Genomic DNA, 20,511 nt, shown 5'->3' with positions numbered 1-20,511 from the left:
TTTGCATCCTGGAAAAGCTCAATACCCAGAGGGAGACTAGTCTCTGAGGTTCATGGTCATTGTGTTATATAATATTCAGACCAGATCATATCTGGTTTCCCAGAGAGGAGTTCTTGAGTTTTGAGTGTTGAATAAAATATCTATATCTAGTACTGGTCATATACTGGATAGAATTAGTTATTGGTTAATATATTTGATGATTGATTAATTTCACTGAAAATATTATTCAGCTTATTCTAGAGCTGGTCAAATATTGGAAAAAATATGTAATTCTTTTGATGAATAAGAGCATACTTGGATATTTAGTATTTGACCAGTGTCAGAAATAAAATGGCAAACCTTGTGAGAACACTAATAACCATATAGTTAAAAAACCACAAACATGAAAACTTCTGGAGGAAGCTTAGATTATACTGAAGGCACAACTCAGTTGTGAAACTCCTCAAAGTGTGGGAAGCAGGAAATGGAAGTGTTATGCCACGGTCTTGATGCTGTGGACTGAAGTAAATAGTGTGTCCCAATATATTTGGAAAACGATAATGCAAACTACAAAAAAAAATACATGCATGAGAAAGGGAAAATGCAATACCTTGATAGAAAAATTATTTCATGACTGAGCTTGCAGTCTACATACAGACAAAATCCCATTGAAATAAATGGGTACCTGCAGAACATGGGAAAGTCAGGGGGAGTTCGGCACCCCGCTCCCAATTGTGGCTTTTTCAAATCCCCTGACTAGTTTTTTATGCCAATGAATAGTTTATCTGTGGGGATTTCCCTGTGTTCTCCTTTGCAAATTACATTGATGCTGAAGAGGAGTTCCCTTTGTTGGGATTTGTAACCTTTGAGTAATCCTGATTGATATTGCTTACTAATCCTCTTGAAATCATTAATTTTGTAGACCAGATTGCATCAGTGCTTGAATGACATGCAGAGAATGTTATATATACTGCATCTTTTAGAAATGTAATGGAGACTAAGGCTTAAATTTATGCTGTTTGTTTTGCAAGAAAACTTTCTGGGGCAAATGTCTTTTTCTTTGCTAGTGAAACCACTTTGTATAACAGCCATGCATTTTCTATTTTAATGTATCTGCCTTCCAGCTCTCAAGCCTAGATGCAGAGATCAAGGGGGTGTTGAGTACTCACATCTCACAGGAAGGGGCCCTTATGAGGTCTGGTATATCATCCACTGAAATCAATTGACAGACTCCCATTGGCTTCAATGGACTTTGAAGCAGTCCCTTTGTGATGCAGCAATTCGGTTTCCAAGCACACTGGACATATCACTGACGAAAACTTGAGTGCCTGGGACTTCACTGAAATGAATGGCTTATTTGGGACCAAAGCTCAGCCTCTAAGCAAATAAGTGAAGTGTGTATCTCCTATCAGAAAAAAGAGAATTCTCCCATGTCAGTTCTGGAGATTGAAAACTTTACTTATGGGCAGGTTTTTTTAATTAAAGGCCTGTAATTTTGTGCAAATCTAACAATTGGATGTCTGCCTTCCATCCCTTACACCTGCTATTGGTGGCTTCTGTACAATTAGAGACTGTTTCAGGTTCCTTTGGAAATTTGGCCTCCATTGCTTACTTTCCAAATGTGTATTTTAGTAATCAGTTTGAGAGATTAGTGGCCTGAATGTTAAGGTGACTAGTGAATTTGTTGCTTCAGTTTTTGGGTTCCCAACTTCAGATAATTGGAAGGGCCCTGATTTTCAGAGAGGGGGAGAAAAGCACCTGCCCTCTAAAAATCAGGCTCCTTTTAAGGTTTCCTGAATTGGGGAATCAAAATCAATGGGCACTTTTGAAAATGTAGGCCAGGATAGCTGCATCTCTTATTACTTAGAATATTTAATTTATAATTGATTTTTAGTCACTTCATTGTATTAAAAGCAGTCTAACTCCTAAACAACCTTTATAAAAACATGTAACATTCAAATATCTAATTTATCCAAACTAAAATATAGTCTTTCCCTCAACCCCATTAACCCACAACACACACTGTGTAAATACATACCCATCCAGTAAAAATAATAGAATGTAGCACTCACATAGTGCTTTATTCCTTCAAAGCTCTCTGCAAACAGCTGGCTAATCCTCACAACCACTCGGTTAGGTGGGCAAGTATCACTGCAGTCTACAGTAAGAAAGTATTCATGTGATATACTAGGTGCCCCAAATGAGGAATTAGTACAGCTGAATCCAGATGTTATTGGACTTGATGCAGGAACTACTGAAAGTCTGGCTTGATTATCACAATGGTTCCTTCTTCCCTAAAAACATATGAATCTGTGAACTTTGTCCTGGACATACCTCCAACTGGGAGAAGCCTGCAAAAACACCTCAGTAGTCCACTTTACAGTTGGTGTCCCTGGTAGCCTAATCCTGCAGCCATTGCCTGTTTTAGAACTTTCAGTGAAGTATACAGTAGCTGCAGGACTGAAAGGCTCTTGGGTAAAACACTACCCAGGGGGTACAAATCCCTCATCCAAGAGAAGGATTTTTATTATTATATGTGTTTTGTGTCTTGAAGTGTGGTTCTCTTTGTAAAGTGGCATTGTGGAGTTCCATGTTTATTGCAGATCAGTGATTTCTGTGCTCAGTTTACAACTCAAACAATGTTTATTTCTGGCCTTAGCCCTGCACGTTCATCCTGAGATCTGCAAGTCAGCTGGGTTCTTTCCATCTAGCACATCATCACCGTCATTCTATTGTAAAAGTTCTGACGGCCAAAATATGCCCCGAGTTGACGTATGTACAACCTCTCTTGTGATCAGTAATTTGGTGCACGTGGAATTGCTTGGAGTATAGGGCTTGTCTGTATTAGAAATTGCACTGATTGATCATTATCCATTGATCGAGTTAAACCTGTGCAAATGTAAAATACTTAAACTGGTTTAACCCTTGTTTAAATCAAGTTAGCTTATGTCAGTAAATTATCAATTTAAACAAAGCAGTTGAAGGGAGGATTATACCAGTTTAAATGTGTCAGTGTTAGGAGCTTGCACAGTTTTAACTAGATGAATTTAAATTCAGTTTAGTTAACCAGTGCAGTTTTTCTAATTTAAAGAATCCTCTTAATGGTACACTAGAAGGAATAGAATCCAGCAGAGATCACTATGATTACACATAGAGAACAGATTTGTTGAGTAAGAAAATGCCAGTTTAACAGAGTCACTTTCTGGAGTAGATCTAGACTTTCAGACCGTAGGCTTTATGCATTGTGTCCTCTAGATAAGAGAGGTATTTTCAGATTTTTTTTTTTAAAAAAGGGTAGGGAAAAATTAATCACAAATTATATTGCAGTAGATACCCTGTGTTTCTGCTCAAGTTAGCTCACATGTAGAAGACTCCAGCATAAAATTCATCACTTGAATGAGGGAGAATGAATTGAAAGAAAAGCATTTGGAGTACTCTTCTGGGTGATTTGAATCATTAGCTTCACCAGGCAGGACCAGGATCCAAATTAAATATCTGACACACAGAATCAATCTGAAATCCGAATGGCGTTTACTAAAATAAATAGTGATTTGACCTAAACAGAATATATAGAGATTATTCATCATACAAACAAGGCAATTTAGCAGTTATTCCATATTATGAAGTAATAAGATAACGCATCACTACACAGACAGAATAATTTCCCAGATAGTTTTTGTTAGGTAGAGCTACAAAAATTCCTGTTGTTATATGCAGAGCTGATACGATTGTGGGAGAGCAAGCTAGATTCCTTTCTGCTTCTTACATCTTCAGAAGTATTGTTAACAATAAGTCCCTGTTACAGAATCTTCATTACTGTTGATGTACAAGTCATAAAGAACACGGCTTGAATTTCAGATCCTTGGTGCATTTGTAGGGCTGACAGAGAAATCCTCTTTTTAACTATCAACTGAGAGAATTTGACATGGGATCAGCAAGACACAATAAATAGGGAGCATCATGTTACTAGTTTAATGCAAAAAGAAAAGGAGTACTTGTGGCACCTTAGAGACTAACCAATTTATTTGAGCATGAGCTTTCGTGAGCTACAGCTCACTTCATCGGATGCATACTGTGCAAACAGTTACTTTTCAGAGCTGAGTGGTACTTCATGGAGTTTTTGTATGCACCTGTTGCTGTGACTTAAATTAGACTTGTCATCAAATTTAAGCAAATGTAAGCAGAACAGGTTGTGCTGGGCCTGGACTGATCGTAAGCTGATTTTTTATCAAGGCACTGAGTAATTCAGCGCATTTTGTTTCTGACAACAGTCTCGGTACTATGGAAGACTGATCAGTGTGAGTAAAGGATTACCGTGTCCTCTCTCAAAGGAGCATCTTTGATTGTGAGCACGCTTTTGGCATGTCATTAATACAGCACCAGTATGAAGTGGTCTATGGTCTCTCCCTTGAGGGCATACTCAGTCAGTTCATCATCTCCTTGCTAAACACAAGATGATGGTGACAATCATCTACTCAGGGCAAAAGCATTTAATCTGAGTCTGCCTCTTAAAGTTCATTTTCAGCAGCTGCTGTTTGAAGTCTAATTGAAGAAAGGATTGAAACCTCTGAATTACTTCAGTCTTTCCAGATGCATGTAATTTCCTGCACAGGCTAGAGCAGTTAATGCTCAAATGCTTTACATCCCCAAACACATTTACACACATACACCCCTTTCAACAGTAGTCATTTAAGAATGGGATTTCCCCTTTTTCTTTAGTCTCAGTTCAACTAGTTAATTCTACTATCAACAGGTGCAATTCACTCTAATGCAGAGGAGCCAGGGATGGTCCTCCAGTCCATTTCAGCCCCATGATGAGTTATTTGCCCACCCTCTGCATGTTGGCATTGGGCACTGGGATCTAGTGTAACCACCTCTACTGCAGGGAGTCGTTTTGAGTGCTGGGGTATGCAAGATCCGTCTGTGTTTGGTTCTGCATGCTCTGAGGCAAGTGCTCTAGGTGTTCTCAGCACTAGGTCCTTCAGATTGTACGCTTTGGTACATCCCCATAAACACTCAGAGTCTGATGAATGACAAATGGTTGTTTTACTAAAAGCTACCACAAATAAATGTTGCTGTTACCGTAGACTTCAAGGTACAAACACAAGATGCACCAACTATTCCTAACTCAGCCTCTCATGGGAGTGGGCAGGTGGGGCTCCCCAAGCCTACTGTCAGGATTGCTGACTCCAGGCCACCCCTCTCCCAGAGGCAATCATTCATGGGCCTGAAGATGTCCCTGCCAGAGTTCAGTCCTTTTGTCCATCTTCTTCAGACTGGTCTGCACAGCCCTTCTTGTTTACAGGCCACTCCTGAGTACCCATCTGTTGTGACTGCTGCTGGCCCTTTTACCAGAAAAAGGCTGCTTCCCAGTCCAGCTGTCAGCCCTTCAGTCCCAGCTCCCAAACTGTCCAGTCTTCTCACCATAGTCAGCTGCCAGGATGCTGCCTCCAGCCTTCTGCTCCTGCTCCCTCCTGAACCAGGGCCTACTGACTCTGGCAGTCCTTCCTTTTCCTATTCTGGAAGGATTATAGAGCATTCAACTGGTTGGATGTTCACTGAAGAATTAACGAAGTGTCCAGAGGTGAGCCAGTGGGTTCATTAGAAATGATTCCACGGATCCAGCAGCCCTAACACTCAATGCAAGTGAAGCAGATGAACACAGCAAGTGAAGCAGATTTCAGTCACCCTTCTAGCACATAGGCTATAGTTGTGATCATTGGTGTGGGGGCTGTGATACATTTGGGGTCAAAATCCACCAGTCACTAATAAGAGGTTCTTTTACTCAGGTGTCTACTTGAATGTTTGGTGCAGGATGTAAGATTGGTGAATCATAAAATTCTGGGATTGGAAGGGACCTAGAGAGGTCATCTACTCCAGTCCCCTGTACTCATGTATAGTGTTTAGATGCTGCTTGTAATTATTAGAACTGGGAGCATTGGCTATTGGGAGTCTGAAAGGACAGGAAACAGGAAGGAAGGGGGAGGAGTTGAGGAGGCTGAGTGAGAGCTACCAAGGGTGCAGCAGCAGCTTGCTAAAGAGGTTTCCACTTTAAAAATAAAGTCCTGTTGAAGTTTGTTAGTACCTTGCCTGGTTGCTACAACATTTTGGCGATGAGAATGGATCTTCTGCCTCTGAACCCACCTGCACCCTTTCTGCAAAGCCCAGGTGAACCTCCAATTGTTTTTACTGCCTGGATCCATATGTTTGAGATTTATCTGCTTGCAATCAGTGCTACAGAGATTTCTGAAGTAAGAAAGCATGCTCTGCTAATCCACTGCCTTGGAGCAGAAGGGCAGCATATATTTTACAGTTTTCCCCTTGCAGATGATAAATATGAGACTGCACTCACTGCACTAAAGAACTTTTTTGTGCCAAAAGTGAATGTAGTAGCTAATCACTACAGATTTTGCCAGCGTGAGCAGAAACCAGGGGAGACTATAATGCAGTGTATTGCTTCCCTGAGGAGTCTGATTGTAACTTGTGACTTTGGGAATATGGCAGATGAGATGATTAGAGACCAGCTCATTGAGAAAACAACCATGCTTCGTGTAAGAGAACGCTTACTTCTAGAACCACAACTTACACTAGAAAAAGCAATAACCATTGCTACTCAGATTGAGTCAGCTACAGCTGAAGCCAAAATAATGAACATGGATACAGGAGGCACAGTCCAGGCTGTGACTCCTTTGCAGAAAAGTTCACTATTGCTGCAGACAAACAATTACAAGAGGAAAACTAATTAAAAAACCACCAAATCAGCAAATTCAAAATACAGTAAAAGCATGCTTTTGCTGTAGATCTCCACAACACCTTGCAAGCTACATAGGATGTCTGGCAAAAGTAGCTCAGTGCAATCATTGCAAAAAAATCGGGCATTTTGTTAAAGTATGTTGCAGCAGCCAGTTCACTGAGCAGGTGCATGCAGTTACAATACCAGATGTTACTGTGCTGAGCATGGACAAAACCACTACTGCACATATTCCAGAACAACTAAAGTGCACTGTAAACATTTCCGCCATACCCTTGGGCAAATCACACTCTATTCAGCTAATCATAGAATATCAGGGTTGGAAGGGACCTCAGGAGGTCATCTAGTCCAACCTCCTGCTCAAAGCAGGACAAATCCCCAATTTTTGCCCCAGATCCCTAAATGGCCCCCTCAAGGATTGAACTCACAACCCTGGGTTTAGCAGGCCAATGCTCAAACCACTGAGCTATCCCTCCCCCTTTGATTAGTAACTGGAGAAGTGCTGTAAGTGGGAGCAACAATAAGGTTTCCACTGTCCTGTCATCCTGATGTCCCAACTAAGGACTGGCCATACAACTCTTCTATACACCTTTCCCTTATACCCACACATGTCTGGGACTATATCTAATTAAGTCTCAGTCCCCTTTCCATGTTTGGTATTCCGGGAGACCAATGTTGGGATTCCGGCTTGTATGGCCAGTTTATGTCAATGCATTTCACAATGTTTTTGACATGTAAACATGGGTTTGTTCCATGGATATATATTCCAAAAGCCCATACAACTCTGTCATTTTAAATTTAGTCTGTTATGTAGCCTTTGATTAATTAATTTAGAATGCAGGAGGTTTGTTTACTTAAGTGGTTATGCAAATGTATTCTAGAAGATGAGATTGGTGAATCACACACAGACATGAGGACTTTATTTAGTACTTAAATACATGCAAGTAAAACAGAAATGCAATATAAGTGTAGGGAAACAATCATTATGCATACTCACAACCTTCTGAAGACCATCAGAAGCAGGGAAAGATGTTAGGAAAAGTAAGTGGGAATGATGTTCCAGGTTTCCACCATCCTGTCATCCCAGTGTCCCAACCAGAGGCTGGTCTGACTGTGTTTTTGTATCCCTTTTCCTTACTTCTCCCACACATTCAAGACCATATTTGTTTTAGGTCTCAGCCTCCTGCCCATGTTTGTCATTCCAGGGAACCATAATTAAAGTTCTGTTTTCTAGCATAAGATTCTTGCATCACAGATTTCCCAATATTTCCAACACATTAATACATTTAACAAAAATCCATTATTTCAAGCTTAAAATCCCCTTCTGTGGTTTTCTTGTTTATCACAAAATCTTATAACCTTTGGACAAGCACTGTAGGCTAAGAACAACAGTATCTAGGTCTCATACTTTTGTAAAGCCTATAACCGTAATTTTACATTTTTTTCCCTACTTGCATTACAGCCTTAATTATTTTATTATCAACATCTGTAAGCATCTTCACTTTCCCTAATATTTAGATTATAGTTTGATTTTAAGCTTAAGCCTTCCAAGATAAGTCTGGGGTCACAGGTCAACAGTTCCTTTGTTGTTGACTTGTTTATCACAAGATACATATTGTTAAATCTTATAATTCTAGGTCAAGCGTTTATGTGAAAAATTTAGGCCTTCTGCTAACTGCTAGCCTCTATTAGGCCTCAGATTTATTGCAAAGTCTATTTCCACTATTTATACATTTTGTTTTTTACTTCTTATTTAGAGCTTTAATATTAGCAATTTTAAGCATGTTAGGTTTTCCTAACATATACATTTTAGTTTAAACATCAGCATAAACCTTCCAAGATCAGGAATCAAGGATCAACAGGGGTGTTTCACTCTAGGCCCATGGTCTGGCTCCATTTTGGAGGATGTATTTATCCTCCCTAAATTGTTCTGATTAAATGTGCTTCATGTCGGGGAATTTTATCTGAGGAAAACGATGATGTCCCAACTCAGTTTGAATGGTGAATTCCAAACTTTCAGCAGATGTGCAGGGTTTCAGAAGACGGCAATTTTTTATATAATTCAAAAACATTTTTGAATATTTATAACGTGTTTTTTCTCCTAAAATATCAGCAATTAATTTTTGTAAAAATCAAAATAAATAAACCGCTTAAATTGGGAGCACTACTAGTAATACAGGTAGAAGGCTTTGGGTTCCATTCAGAAAGGCACTGAAAAGACTGAGTTTTCCCGGGCTTGTCCTTAATACCTGTACCTATTAATTCCAGAAATAATTAGCTGGAAATTGTCGTCAGAGCAGGTTGCTTTAAAATTCCCTCCGTGCTTCCAGTCAGGGTAGTAATACATGTAGGATAGTCTGCCTTTTTATTATGATGGCACTTCCTGTCCTGGCTTCCGTTTGAAAGTGTAGCAATGCATGAAAAATAAACGTTGGCTGAAGAAGCTAAACAGGTATTTCAGAACCTTTCTGAAAAGTTTGTTTTAGGGTTTTAGATTCAGGTCCACAGATGAGGAAATATCAGATGCCATGATGATAGTGTTATTTTTACCACATTATTAGCTGTTACTAAATTTAAAATGTCAGTAAGGAGGATGCATAAGTTGACATTGCCCTAGGCCCAACCCTAGTGGTCAAGCTACCATATTAAGCAATTTTTATGTAACTCTTGCCCTATTGTGCAGTAAAAAAAAAAAAAAATCCTCAAAAGCCTTCCATTTAACTTTATAAGCTGTATATATAAAATACACAATGTACCTTTACTCATATGCCAAAGATCTGCAGCAAAATTGTTTACTACCAGCATAAGACTCTCAGTAATTTAAGCCCTTAATCTTTTATGGTATTTTCTCTTGCACTCTCTCGCTCTCTGTCTGGTTCTGCAGCTGTCTGAGAACTGAATTGCTATTCAAGCAACCTGATTTCAACAACTCAATGCTATCTCTTTATAAATATTGTTACTTTTCTAAGAACAAAAGTTCAGTTATTTACTGTAATTGTAACCTGCTTGAAGGCAAATGCAGTAGTTTTACCTTTTTTTAAGACACAGTAACTACATAACCTTGTCTGAAGTTTTAGAGTTTGGGGTGGGGATATGGAGCATTATAACCTAATAAAAGATTTTACGTCATTAAGAATTACCAATTTAATCAGGCCTACTAATGTCTAGGTTTTTGTTTTGTTTTTTTTCCCCAAAAATCAGGTTATCAGATCTCTTGCCCATAATCTCTTAGTTTTTGCAAAGCATTGGGGGAGTTGTGAGCTTTCAGCAGTTGTATATCTATATTTGCAATAGTAAGCCATTCTAGAAGAGAGGAATATGGGCAGTAAGACTACCAACTGAGGCTAAGTAAGGTTTTTTCTCCTTAGCTCTACTTAGCTCTGAGGTAATCATAGCTGTTTAAATTTCCCACACCGTAACTTAATACTTGAAGTATGCATTTCTGGTAGGGTATAGAAACAGATCTAAATTCAACTGAAAAAAGCTGATCAAGATCTTGGGACTATTAAATATGGAAGAACACTTCAAAGGTATTTGACATTCAGTATGCTACATACCATTGATTTCATTGATTGTTACCATTGTAAGTCGGATGTTATAACAGTATGGGTCACTGTGCACTGGAGTTATGTCTGATTCTCTTTTTATGCAGGTTTAAGATTTTTAAGAGCCCTTAGACTGATACAGTTTTCAGAAATTTTGCAGTTTCTGAATATCCTAAAAACAAGGTAAGACTTTAATGCATACTTAACCTGTCAGTAGTCTGTCTTCTCCAGTTTATAGTCATAGTCATAGTCAGAGGTAATTTCTCCTTTCATAATGCCATTGGAATGAATGGAAGTTATGGTTTGAAGTTATGGTTTGAATAGCACACACTGAAACTCAATTTTTTTATGTATGTGTGTGTACACACACACACACACACACCTTTATATATAAATAAAATACCCTTTTGATTTTTTTTCTGTGATGTAATTTTCATTAAAGATACTAGACTCTAAGGCATGTTCATGAGTCAAGTCATGTTTGAGCCTCATCCACGCAGCTATCCATCTTTTAGTAAATGTGATTATTAGTTTAATTAGTGACAAGTTTCATTGGTGAACCTGCTGCATTGGTGAACTAAGTTCCTCCTAATATATGGTCTTATTTCTCATACAAATATAAGCATCTCTTGTTTTCTAAATTTCCATTGCATCCTGTATTTCTAATGAATGGTTTATCAATTTCAATGTCCCTTCCACATTCTGAATCCCTACTTTATTGCCTCATTAAGTTAGAAATAACTTGCCCAACAAAACACCCAACAGGGAGATGGCAGTTTACAGATGATCATTATGGTTCTTCATCATTATGAAAATCTTTGATTTCAAAAACATTTTTTACATTGATTTTTCCACTCTGGATATCTCATTCAGTTCATTGTCATAAATGTTCCTTTAGAAAGATGTTTAAAATACTTCAATTAACTAAAACATTGTTCTTATTTTAACTGCTTTTGTGTGGCTGAACATACTTGGTAAGGTAAGCAGAATGCACATTAGCTGCTACTATGCCCATTAGTTAATTACCTTGAAGCACCATGTGCCATGTTTCACAGCAGCAAAGGGATTAACTTTTTAACATGCATTAAAATACACCAGCTAAAGTATTGGTCTAATGTTCTAGTAATTATTTTTAAATGCTAGAAGTTCAGTTTCACATTAAAATCCCCCTTCTCTTTTCCTATTCATTCATCATCCCATATTTGAGGGTGTGTCATGCAGCTGGAGTTTATTACCCTTAATGAGCAATGAACCCATGTAAATCACCATACTGTTGGTGAGTAAATAGAACCTTCATGTGTGCACAGGTTCATGACAACCAGCATGCTCTGCAACCCTTTAAACCTTAAAACTGTTCTCATTAGTCAGCCTTTCATACTGAAAGAGATCCTAAATGACCTAAAGAGATCTGCCTGGAACTGTGTGAGAGTATAGCAAATGTAGTTTTTCTTAAAATAATGAAACTAGTTTAATAAACATACAGAGAAACTACAGTCCTGTAGCCTTAAAATGCCAGTGGTCCTGCAGGGAGAAAGTGTAATTGTTACAGAAACTCAGTGTTTCAAAATCTCCTTGCAAAACACAAAAGGTCTTATCCAAAGCCCACTGAAGTCAGTAGAAAGACTCGCACTGACTTCAGTAGGCTTTGGGTAGAGGTTCAAATCCTCTTCAGGAGTGGTGGAATTTTAAGGCTCCAGAACAGTAAGTGAAGGGGAGATGCATTAATTAAATGTGTTCCATTTAAAGCTGGCTTAGGACTTGACCCCTTTGTTCATAATAACATTTGTCTGGTGCCAAACTTTACTCCCAAATTAGGTGCTCATCATCTTTGTAATTATTTACATGAATATGCAGACATTCGTAAATCTCCTGATTACTATAAAGCCCTTCAAATCCAGCTTACTTATGTGGCTGCCTTTGTTTTACTCAGTTGATTAACCCAAACTGGTTTATCACTAAACAATTCATTTAATTTAAAAATCATCAAAGGCCTCAAAATAAATTGTTTCATGTGTCCCACCCTATTCTTGAGCATACAGTAATCAGGCACATCTGATATCTCATGTCTCATTTAATAAACCCAAAGACAATTTAATAGTATAAAATACTACTGGTGTCCAAAAAGTATCATTTTATAAAATTTGTGGGCCAAACTGGAATAAATGGGTGTTATTTTATTGACTTCAATGCAGTTGCCTTCAGTTATACTAGACCTGAAATTAGACCTGGAAGCTTTAGTGGTGGTGGTGATGGTGGATAGAATGTGCAAAATTAACCCCAAAACCTAAAAACAAAAGAAGAAAGAGGGAGGAAAATGTATTTGATAAGCATTATGAATAATAATGGAACAACATTTACTCACCATGCACTTAAGTATAACTTGTAACCAGACACATCTAGCATAAAAGCTCATTGTGATAGGCCACACATCTGTTGTCATAATAGCAGAACAAAAATTGTGTGGAATTCTAGCCAGCGCCAACAAATGCTATTTCCATCAGCGATGCTCATAGGTGCTATATATCAAAATTATTCTGTAAATAAAATCAAATGTGGAAAAAGAAAGATTTTCATAATATTTTTGTATTACAGTCTTTCAGATGAGATGTAAAACCAAGGTGCTGACCACTTGTGGTTACTAATCATCCTTTAGCACTTTTGCAAGAGTTAGAACAGTTAACTCAGTTAACTCACTGAATTCCTGTTTTGATTAAATACATTCTGCCTACATAAGTTTTAATAGAAGTTTGTTATATACAGAGGTGTTCCTCACTTTCTGCCCTAAGCTGTGATTTAGAACTGTATGCTGTAAAACAGCTGCTGCATTCTATCATGCAGATGACTTCACTTCATCCACAGGTGAAGTGTTTCCTGGATAGAGAGCTGTAAAATATTGTAGGATCCTGTATTATGCTTCTGTAGACATTTTAAAATATTGTTGTTCATCTCTCAATATGAAGGCCAAATATTGTTGAAGCCAATGAGAAATGCATGCACACATAGCAGCTGATTTGCAAAACAAGCCAAATATCAAAAGGCTCAGGATAGAGCCTGAAATGTTCAGCTGCAATAATAAATACAATTTATCATTATCAAAACTGAAATAATTGTATTTTAAACATTAACTTTTTGGATTATTTAAACAATTCTGAATGTATTATTTCATATTCCTCTCTTAAAAGTGATTCATGCTTGTGTGAAGAATGCTGTAAACAAATAACATAAGGGGCCATTTTAGTACGTTGTGTGTTCAGTAGCAACATCTATTGACAAGTATGGTGTGATACTGATGAGTTATGCAGCACATCCCTTCTTCTCTATCTCATGTGCAAAGACAGTGCCTGTAATATTTGGTCTTGCTGGGGAGGAAGAGAATTCTCCTCCCTTGGACAATATGATTGACTTTAACCCCTAAATTAAAATTACTGCCTGCAAGGTTTTATTTTCTAAATACAAAGTCAGAGAGAGACGCTGAGTGAATGTAGCAATTGAAGGACTAGGATTAAAGGAACAAATCTCATTCATACCATCAGCAGAAGGGCCATTCATAATACTGTGATCCACAGAGAGCAGCTAGAACACTTTACAAATGGAAAGGGAGTATATTAAACAGGTAGTTGTTGGGTGTTGTGTAATTATCCGAACATTTAAAAAATGCCTAACTGTTCTTTAGCAGACCCTCTATGGATGCAGAAAGAGTTTACAGCCGACTAGTGTAAACTGAACCTCTAGGAGGCTAACCATGTCCCATATTAATTTAAAGTATTTACCTCTGAAATGTAATATATCTTTTTCAGAATTGTTAATTTTTTTCTCCCATGTTTTAGAAGATTGAATATAGTTAGGTTTTTCCCCTCACCTTTTTATACAAGGTTTCAATAGAAATACAGGGCTTTAGGCAAGCCTCACAATAAGGGATTTTGCACAGATGTTGGAAAGAGCTTAAAGAGCAGGAAAATGTTTGTGACTAATCTTTCATCTATATTTAGTCTCTGGCAGAAAGACAAGGGTATTTCATAAAGGACAGACAAGGTACAATTATGAATAAACATGCAAAAAAAATAAAATAGACCTAAAGAAGAATCAAAGCAGTTCTTCAATACCAGTTGTTGTTGTTGTTATTTTATTTATTTATTTTATTTATTTGTATAAAGATAGCACCTGGAGGCAGGTTGACATATTATTGCATTATTGAGAAGCTTTCCCTCTCCCTGAAATTCATGGATGAGCAATATTCAGACTTTGATAATGAAGCACTGCATCCTTATGAAAGATGCCTTTTGGTTAAATTTAAGGGCACAGAGATTTGAATCCTATGTTATGATCAAAGATAACCACCGATAGGATAGGATGTGATATGATATAATTGATATGATATAATATAATATATTAACCATCTACCTACTCCAGTTGGACAACTCATGTACTTAAAGTTATCCGCATGCTGGATTGGGGTGTCAATCTATTTCAGAGTATGTATTGCTCAAAGATGTTCAGACAGCTGAATATGAAGGTGCTTGGCAAACTGAATGACAAGCATTTGATCGATCAGTAAATCACATTTTTTAATACATTATCTTCTACCAGTGTGAAAGTTACTCTTAAAATAAAAAACACTAACAGTACTTTCACCCTCTTTTCTTTAAAAAGAGCCTTTTGAATTTAATTATAAAACAAAAAACAGATGTATAAAATATATTTACAAATAAGTGTAAAAACCAAACCTTACACCAGAGGTTCTCAACCTGTTTACCATTGTGGGCTGCATATGCTCTATGTGTTATGCAGGCCACATCCACACAATATATGTACTACTAGGGTGACCAGATGTCCCGATTTTATAGGGACAGTCCCGATATTTGGGGCTTTGTCTTATATAGGTGCCTATTACCCCCCACTCCCTGTCCTGATTTTTCACACTTGCTGTCTGGTCACCCTGTATACTAACTGTAGGGCCCTGAGGATGTCACATGGGCCAAAGCCAGTGGTGAGCTGGAGCCGGTTCACTGGAACCGGTTGTTAAATTTAGAAGCCCTTTTAGAACCGGTTGTCCCACAAGGGTCTCATGGGCCTCATCCCACAAGGGACAACCAGTTCTAAAAGGGCTTCTAAAATTAACAACCGGCCAAAAGTGGCACCTTAGGCACCACCTCTGTGGGTGCTCCGGGGCTGGAGCACCCACCGGCAGCTCCTCACCCGGCCCCAGCTCACCTCACCTCCGCTCCGCCTCTGCCTCCTCCCCTGAACTCATGACCCCTTTCCTCCACCCCCGCCCCCCCCCGGCTTCCCACGAATCAGGAAGGGGGGCACTCAGGAGGAGCGCGAGGAGGGCCGCCCATGCCGCAGCAGGTAACCTGGAGGGGGGGCACTCAGGGGAACCGCTCCTCGCCCCAGCTCATCTCTGCCTCCCTGGGCCTGAGTGCGAAGCCGCTGCTTGCTTCTCAGCCCTCCCCGGCTTCCCACGTGAACAGCTGATTCGCGGGAAACCAGGGGGGAGCCGGGCGGCACGTTCAGGGGAGGAGGTTACACAGGTGGTGTCGGAGAGAAGGCTTTGGATTCTTTGACCATGGGATGGTGTTCCATGAAGGAGGAGTGCTGGGCAGAGACGGGCTCCACCTAACGAAGAGAGGGAAGAGCATCTTTGCGAGCAGGCTGGCTAACCTAGTGAGGAGGGCTTTAAACTAGGTTCACCGGGGGAAGGAGACCAAAGCCCTGAGGTAAGTGGGCAAGCAGGATACGGGGAGGAAGCACAGGCAGGAATGTCTGTGAGGGGAGGGCTCCTACCTCATACTGAGAATGAGGGGCGATCAGCAGGTTATCTCAAGTGCCTATATACAAATGCACAAAGCCTGGGAAACAAGCAGGGAGAACTGGAGGTCCTGGTGAAGGCAAGGAATTATGACATGATTGGAATGACAGAGACTTGGTGGGATAACTCACATGACTGGTGTACTGTCATGGATGGTTATAAACTGTTCAGGAAGGACAGGCAGGGCAGAAAAGGTGGGGGAGTAGCACTGTACGTAAGGGAGCAGTATGACTGCTCAGAGCTCCGGTATGAAACTGCAGAAAAACCTGAGTGTCTCTGGATTAAGTTTAGAAGTGTGAGCAACAAGAGTGATGTCGTGGTGGGAGTCTGCTATAGACCACCGGACCAGGGGGATGAGGTGGATGAGGCTTTCTTCCAGCAACTCACAGAAGCTACTAGATCGCACGCCCTGGTTCTCATGGGCGACTTTAATCATCCTGATATCTGCTGGGAGAGCACTACAGCGGTGCACAGACAATCCAGGAAGTTTTTGGAAAATGTAGGGGACAATTTCCTGGTGCAAGTGCTGGAGGAGCCAACTAGGGGGAGAGCTTTTCTTGACCTGCTGCTCACAAACCAGGAAGAATTAGTAGGGGAAGCAAAAGTGGATGGGAATCTGGGAGGCAGTGACCATGAGTTGGTCGAGTTGAGGATCCTGACACAGGGAAGAAAGGTAAGCAGCAGAATACGGACCCTGGACTTCAGGAAAGCAGACTTCGACTCCCTCAGGGAATTGATGGGTAGGATCCCCTGGGGAAATAACATGAGGGGGAAAGGAGTCCAGGAGAGCTGGCTGTATTTTAAAGAATCCCTATTGAGGTTACAGGGACAAACCATCCCGAAGTGTCGAAAGAATAGTAAATATGGCAGGCGACCAGCTTGGCTTAACAGTGAAATCCTTGCGGATCTTAAACATAAAAAAGAAGCTTACAAGAAGTGGAAGATTGGACAAATGACCAGGGAAGAGTATAAAAATGTTGCTCGGGCATGTAGGAATGAAATCAGGAGGGCCAAATCGAACCTGGAGCTGCAGCTAGCAAGAGATGTTAAGAGTAACAAGAAGGGTTTCTTCAGGTATGTTGGCAACAAGAAGAAAGCCAAGGAAAGTGTGGGCCCCTTACTGAATGAGGGAGGCAACCTAGTGAGAGAGGATGTGGAAAAAGCTAATGTACTCAATGCTTTTTTTGCCTCTGTCTTCACGAACAAGGTCAGCTCCCAGACTGCTGCGCTGGGCAACACAGCATGGGGAGTAGGTGGCCAGCCCCCTGTGGAGAAAGAAGTGGTTAGGGACTATTTAGAAAAGCTGGACGTGCACAAGTCCATGGGGCCGGATGCGTTGCATCCGAGAGTGCTAAAGGAGCTGGCGGCTGTGATTGCAGAGCCATTGGCCATTATCTTTGAAAACTCATGGCGATTGGGGGAAGTCCTGGATGACTGGAAAAAGGCTAATGTAGTGCCCATCTTTAAAAAAGGGAAGAAGGAGGATCCTGGGAACTACAGGCCAGTCAGCCTCACCTCAGTCCCCGGAAAAATCATGGAGCAGGTCCTCAAGGAATCAATCCTGAAGCACTTACATGAGAAGAAAGTGATCAGAAACAGTCAGCATGGATTCACCAAGGGAAGGTCATGCCTGACTAATCCAATCGCCTTCTATGATGAGATTACTGGTTCTGTGGATGAAGGGAAAGCAGTGGATATATTGTTTCTTGACTTTAGCAAAGCTTTTGACACAGTCTCCCACAGTATTCTTGTCAGCAAGTTAAAGAAGTATGGGCTGGATGAATGCACTATAAGGTGGGTAGAAAGTTGGCTAGATTGTCGGGCTCAACGGGTAGTGATCAATGGCTCCATGTCTAGTTGGCAGCCGGTATCAAGTGGAGTGCCCCAAGGATCGGTCCTCGGGCCGGTTTTGTTCAATATCTTCATAAATGATCTGGAGGACGGTGTGGATTGCACTCTCAGCAAATTTACGGATGATACTAAACTAGGAGGAGTGGTAGATACGGTGGCAGGTAGGGATAGGATACAGAGAGACCTAGACAAATTGGAGGATTGGGCCAAAAGAAATCTGATGAGGTTCAACAAGGATAAGTGCAGGGTCCTGCACTTAGGACGGAAGAATCCAATGCACCGCTACAGACTAGGGACCGAATGGCTAGGCAGCAGTTCTGCGGAAAAGGATCTAGGGGTGACGGTGGACGAGAAGCTGGATATGAGTCAACAGTGTGCCCTTGTTGCCAAGAAAGCCAATGGCATTTTGGGATGTATAAGTAGGGGCATAGCCAGCAGATCGAGGGACGTGATCATTCCCCTCTATTCGACATTGGTGAGGCCTCATCTGGAGTACTGTGTCCAGTTTTGGGCCCCACACTACAAGAAGGATGTGGAAAAATTGGAGAGAGTCCAGCGAAGGGCAACAAAAATGATTAGGGGTCTGGAACACATGACTTATGAGGAGAGGCTGAGGGAACTGGGATTGTTTAGTCTGCAGAAGAGAAGAATGAGGGGGGATTTGATAGCTGCTTTCAACTACCTGAGAGGTGGTTCCAAAGAGGATGGTTCTAGACTATTCTCAGTGGTAGAAGATGACAGGACAAGGAGTAATGGTCTCAAGTTGCAGTGGGGGAGGTTTAGGTTGGATATTAGGAAAAGCTTTTTCACTAGGAGGGTAGTGAAACACTGGAATGTGTTACCTAGGGAGGTGGTAGAATCTCCTTCCTTAGAAGTTTTTAAGGTCAGACTTGACAAAGCCCTGGCTGGGATGATTCAATTGGGGATTGGTCCTGCTTTGAGCAGGGGATTGGACTAGATGACCTCCTGAGGTCCCTTCCAACCCTGATATTCTATGATTCTATGATAGGTGGAGTGGAGGTGAGCTGGGGCTGGGCGAGGAGCTGCTGGTGGGTGCTCTGCACCCACCAAATTTTCCCCGTGGGGGCTCCAGCCCCGGAGCACCCGGGGAGTCGGTGCCTAAGGCGCCACTTTTGATGTGATTGGTGGGGGGAGCGGCTGCTCCCCCGCCTAGCTATGCTACCTTGCCCCTAGGAGTCAGAGGACCTACCGGATGCTTCCTGGGAGCCATCCCAGGTAAGCATCACCGGGACTCCCCACCTCGCCCCCCGGCAGGTCCCTCTGGCTCTTAGGGGTGGGGCACGGTGAGCACCCAGTACAGTGGCCCATGAGACCCTCCTGCACAGTTCTGGGGGCAGTCAGGGGACAGGGGAGGGGTGTTGCTGGGGCAGGAGTCCCGGGGGGGGGGGCACCAAGGAATGCGGGGGGTTGGATAGGGCAGGAGTCCCGGGGGATAGGGGCGGGCCACGACCCCCTCGTGGGGTGAGGAGGGAACCGGTTGTCAAGTTTTTGGCAGCTCATCACTGGCCAAAGCTGAATTCCCATTTGAACTAAAGAGTATCTTTTAGAAGAAAACATCCAATCTTGATGGGGCAAAGTAGCTTGACTCCAGTGGGGCTGCAGAGGTTCATCTGTACAGAGTAATATGCAAAATGGGGCCTTATGTATGAACTATAAACGTAAATGTAAACATTATTTAATTTGGAAGCCAAATCTTTACCACATCTGGCCACTATCATTAGTACCTTGCCGCATCCACAACTCCTTTTTCCCCTAATGCAGCTCTGCCTTCAATAGCTACAGTTTAGCCACAAATTATATATGGACAATTAAAAAACACCATGTTATTCTCCTTGTCTACCTTCTATCCCTCAAGACCCAGTGTAGCTACAGACTTGGGTTCTGATCCTATAAACACTCAGAGACTTGCAAATACACATTCGGAGGGGACTAAAAGGTCAGGCCATGATGTATCAGTCTGTAAAAGCTTTAGGAAAAAATAGTTCCGACACATGAATATCTTCCAACTTAGATTACTGCAGCCACTAATAAAGTTTTCCAAAACACTCCAAGAGTATGTAAATCTCTAGTTTATCTATGGATTCATAACATTTTTGTGTGTTTATAAAAAGGAAAAGTAACTTATCTGATACTTTGTGTAAAGTTTTAGCTTGATGTTCGCGGAACTATTAATATCAAGAATAGAGGTGGTCAAATCATTTATAATATAATAAATAATATTCATTGCTATTTAACCCTTTTTCCTATTTGCATATTGTTCTCTAACTGATCCTATCTAGTCATGTATTTGATACTTGCAAACATTAGTCAAATAATTGTAAGAAAGTTTATGCCATGCGTTCACATCAGCTAGTCCTTATTCAGAACGTGCAATCCATCACCTGAGTCACGTGGTATTGTTATACTCTCTGTCTGGATGATTTAAACTTTTTAAATAGGAAAATAATCAACAATGCATTTTCTGGTACGAATTTTGGGACAAACCATGCACAAAAATAAGTGGAACTTCCAGGATTAACAAATATGTTCGCACATACCTACTGACCATTTAAATG

At 40.8% G+C, this 20,511-nt stretch overlaps 1 protein-coding gene across 41 annotated transcripts in view; it reads left to right on the top strand.

Annotated features, from left to right (window-relative positions):
- Nucleotides 1–20,511, top strand: part of KCNMA1 (potassium calcium-activated channel subfamily M alpha 1) — an 835,052-nt gene that overhangs the window by 583,183 nt on the left and 231,358 nt on the right. For all 41 annotated transcript variants that reach the window (XM_043551031.1, XM_043551030.1, XM_043551023.1 and 38 more), the window contains exon 6: nt 10,383–10,458. In XM_043551031.1, coding sequence (XP_043406966.1) covers nt 10,383–10,458 — 76 coding nt within the window. The remainder of the gene's footprint in view (nt 1–10,382; nt 10,459–20,511) is intronic.

This window comes from Chelonia mydas, chromosome 7, assembly GCF_015237465.2.
Source record: "Chelonia mydas isolate rCheMyd1 chromosome 7, rCheMyd1.pri.v2, whole genome shotgun sequence".
Taxonomy (NCBI): Eukaryota; Metazoa; Chordata; order Testudines; family Cheloniidae; genus Chelonia; species Chelonia mydas.
The sequence above is the reverse complement of the archived record's forward strand: the minus strand, read 5'-3'. Positions and strand labels throughout refer to the sequence as shown.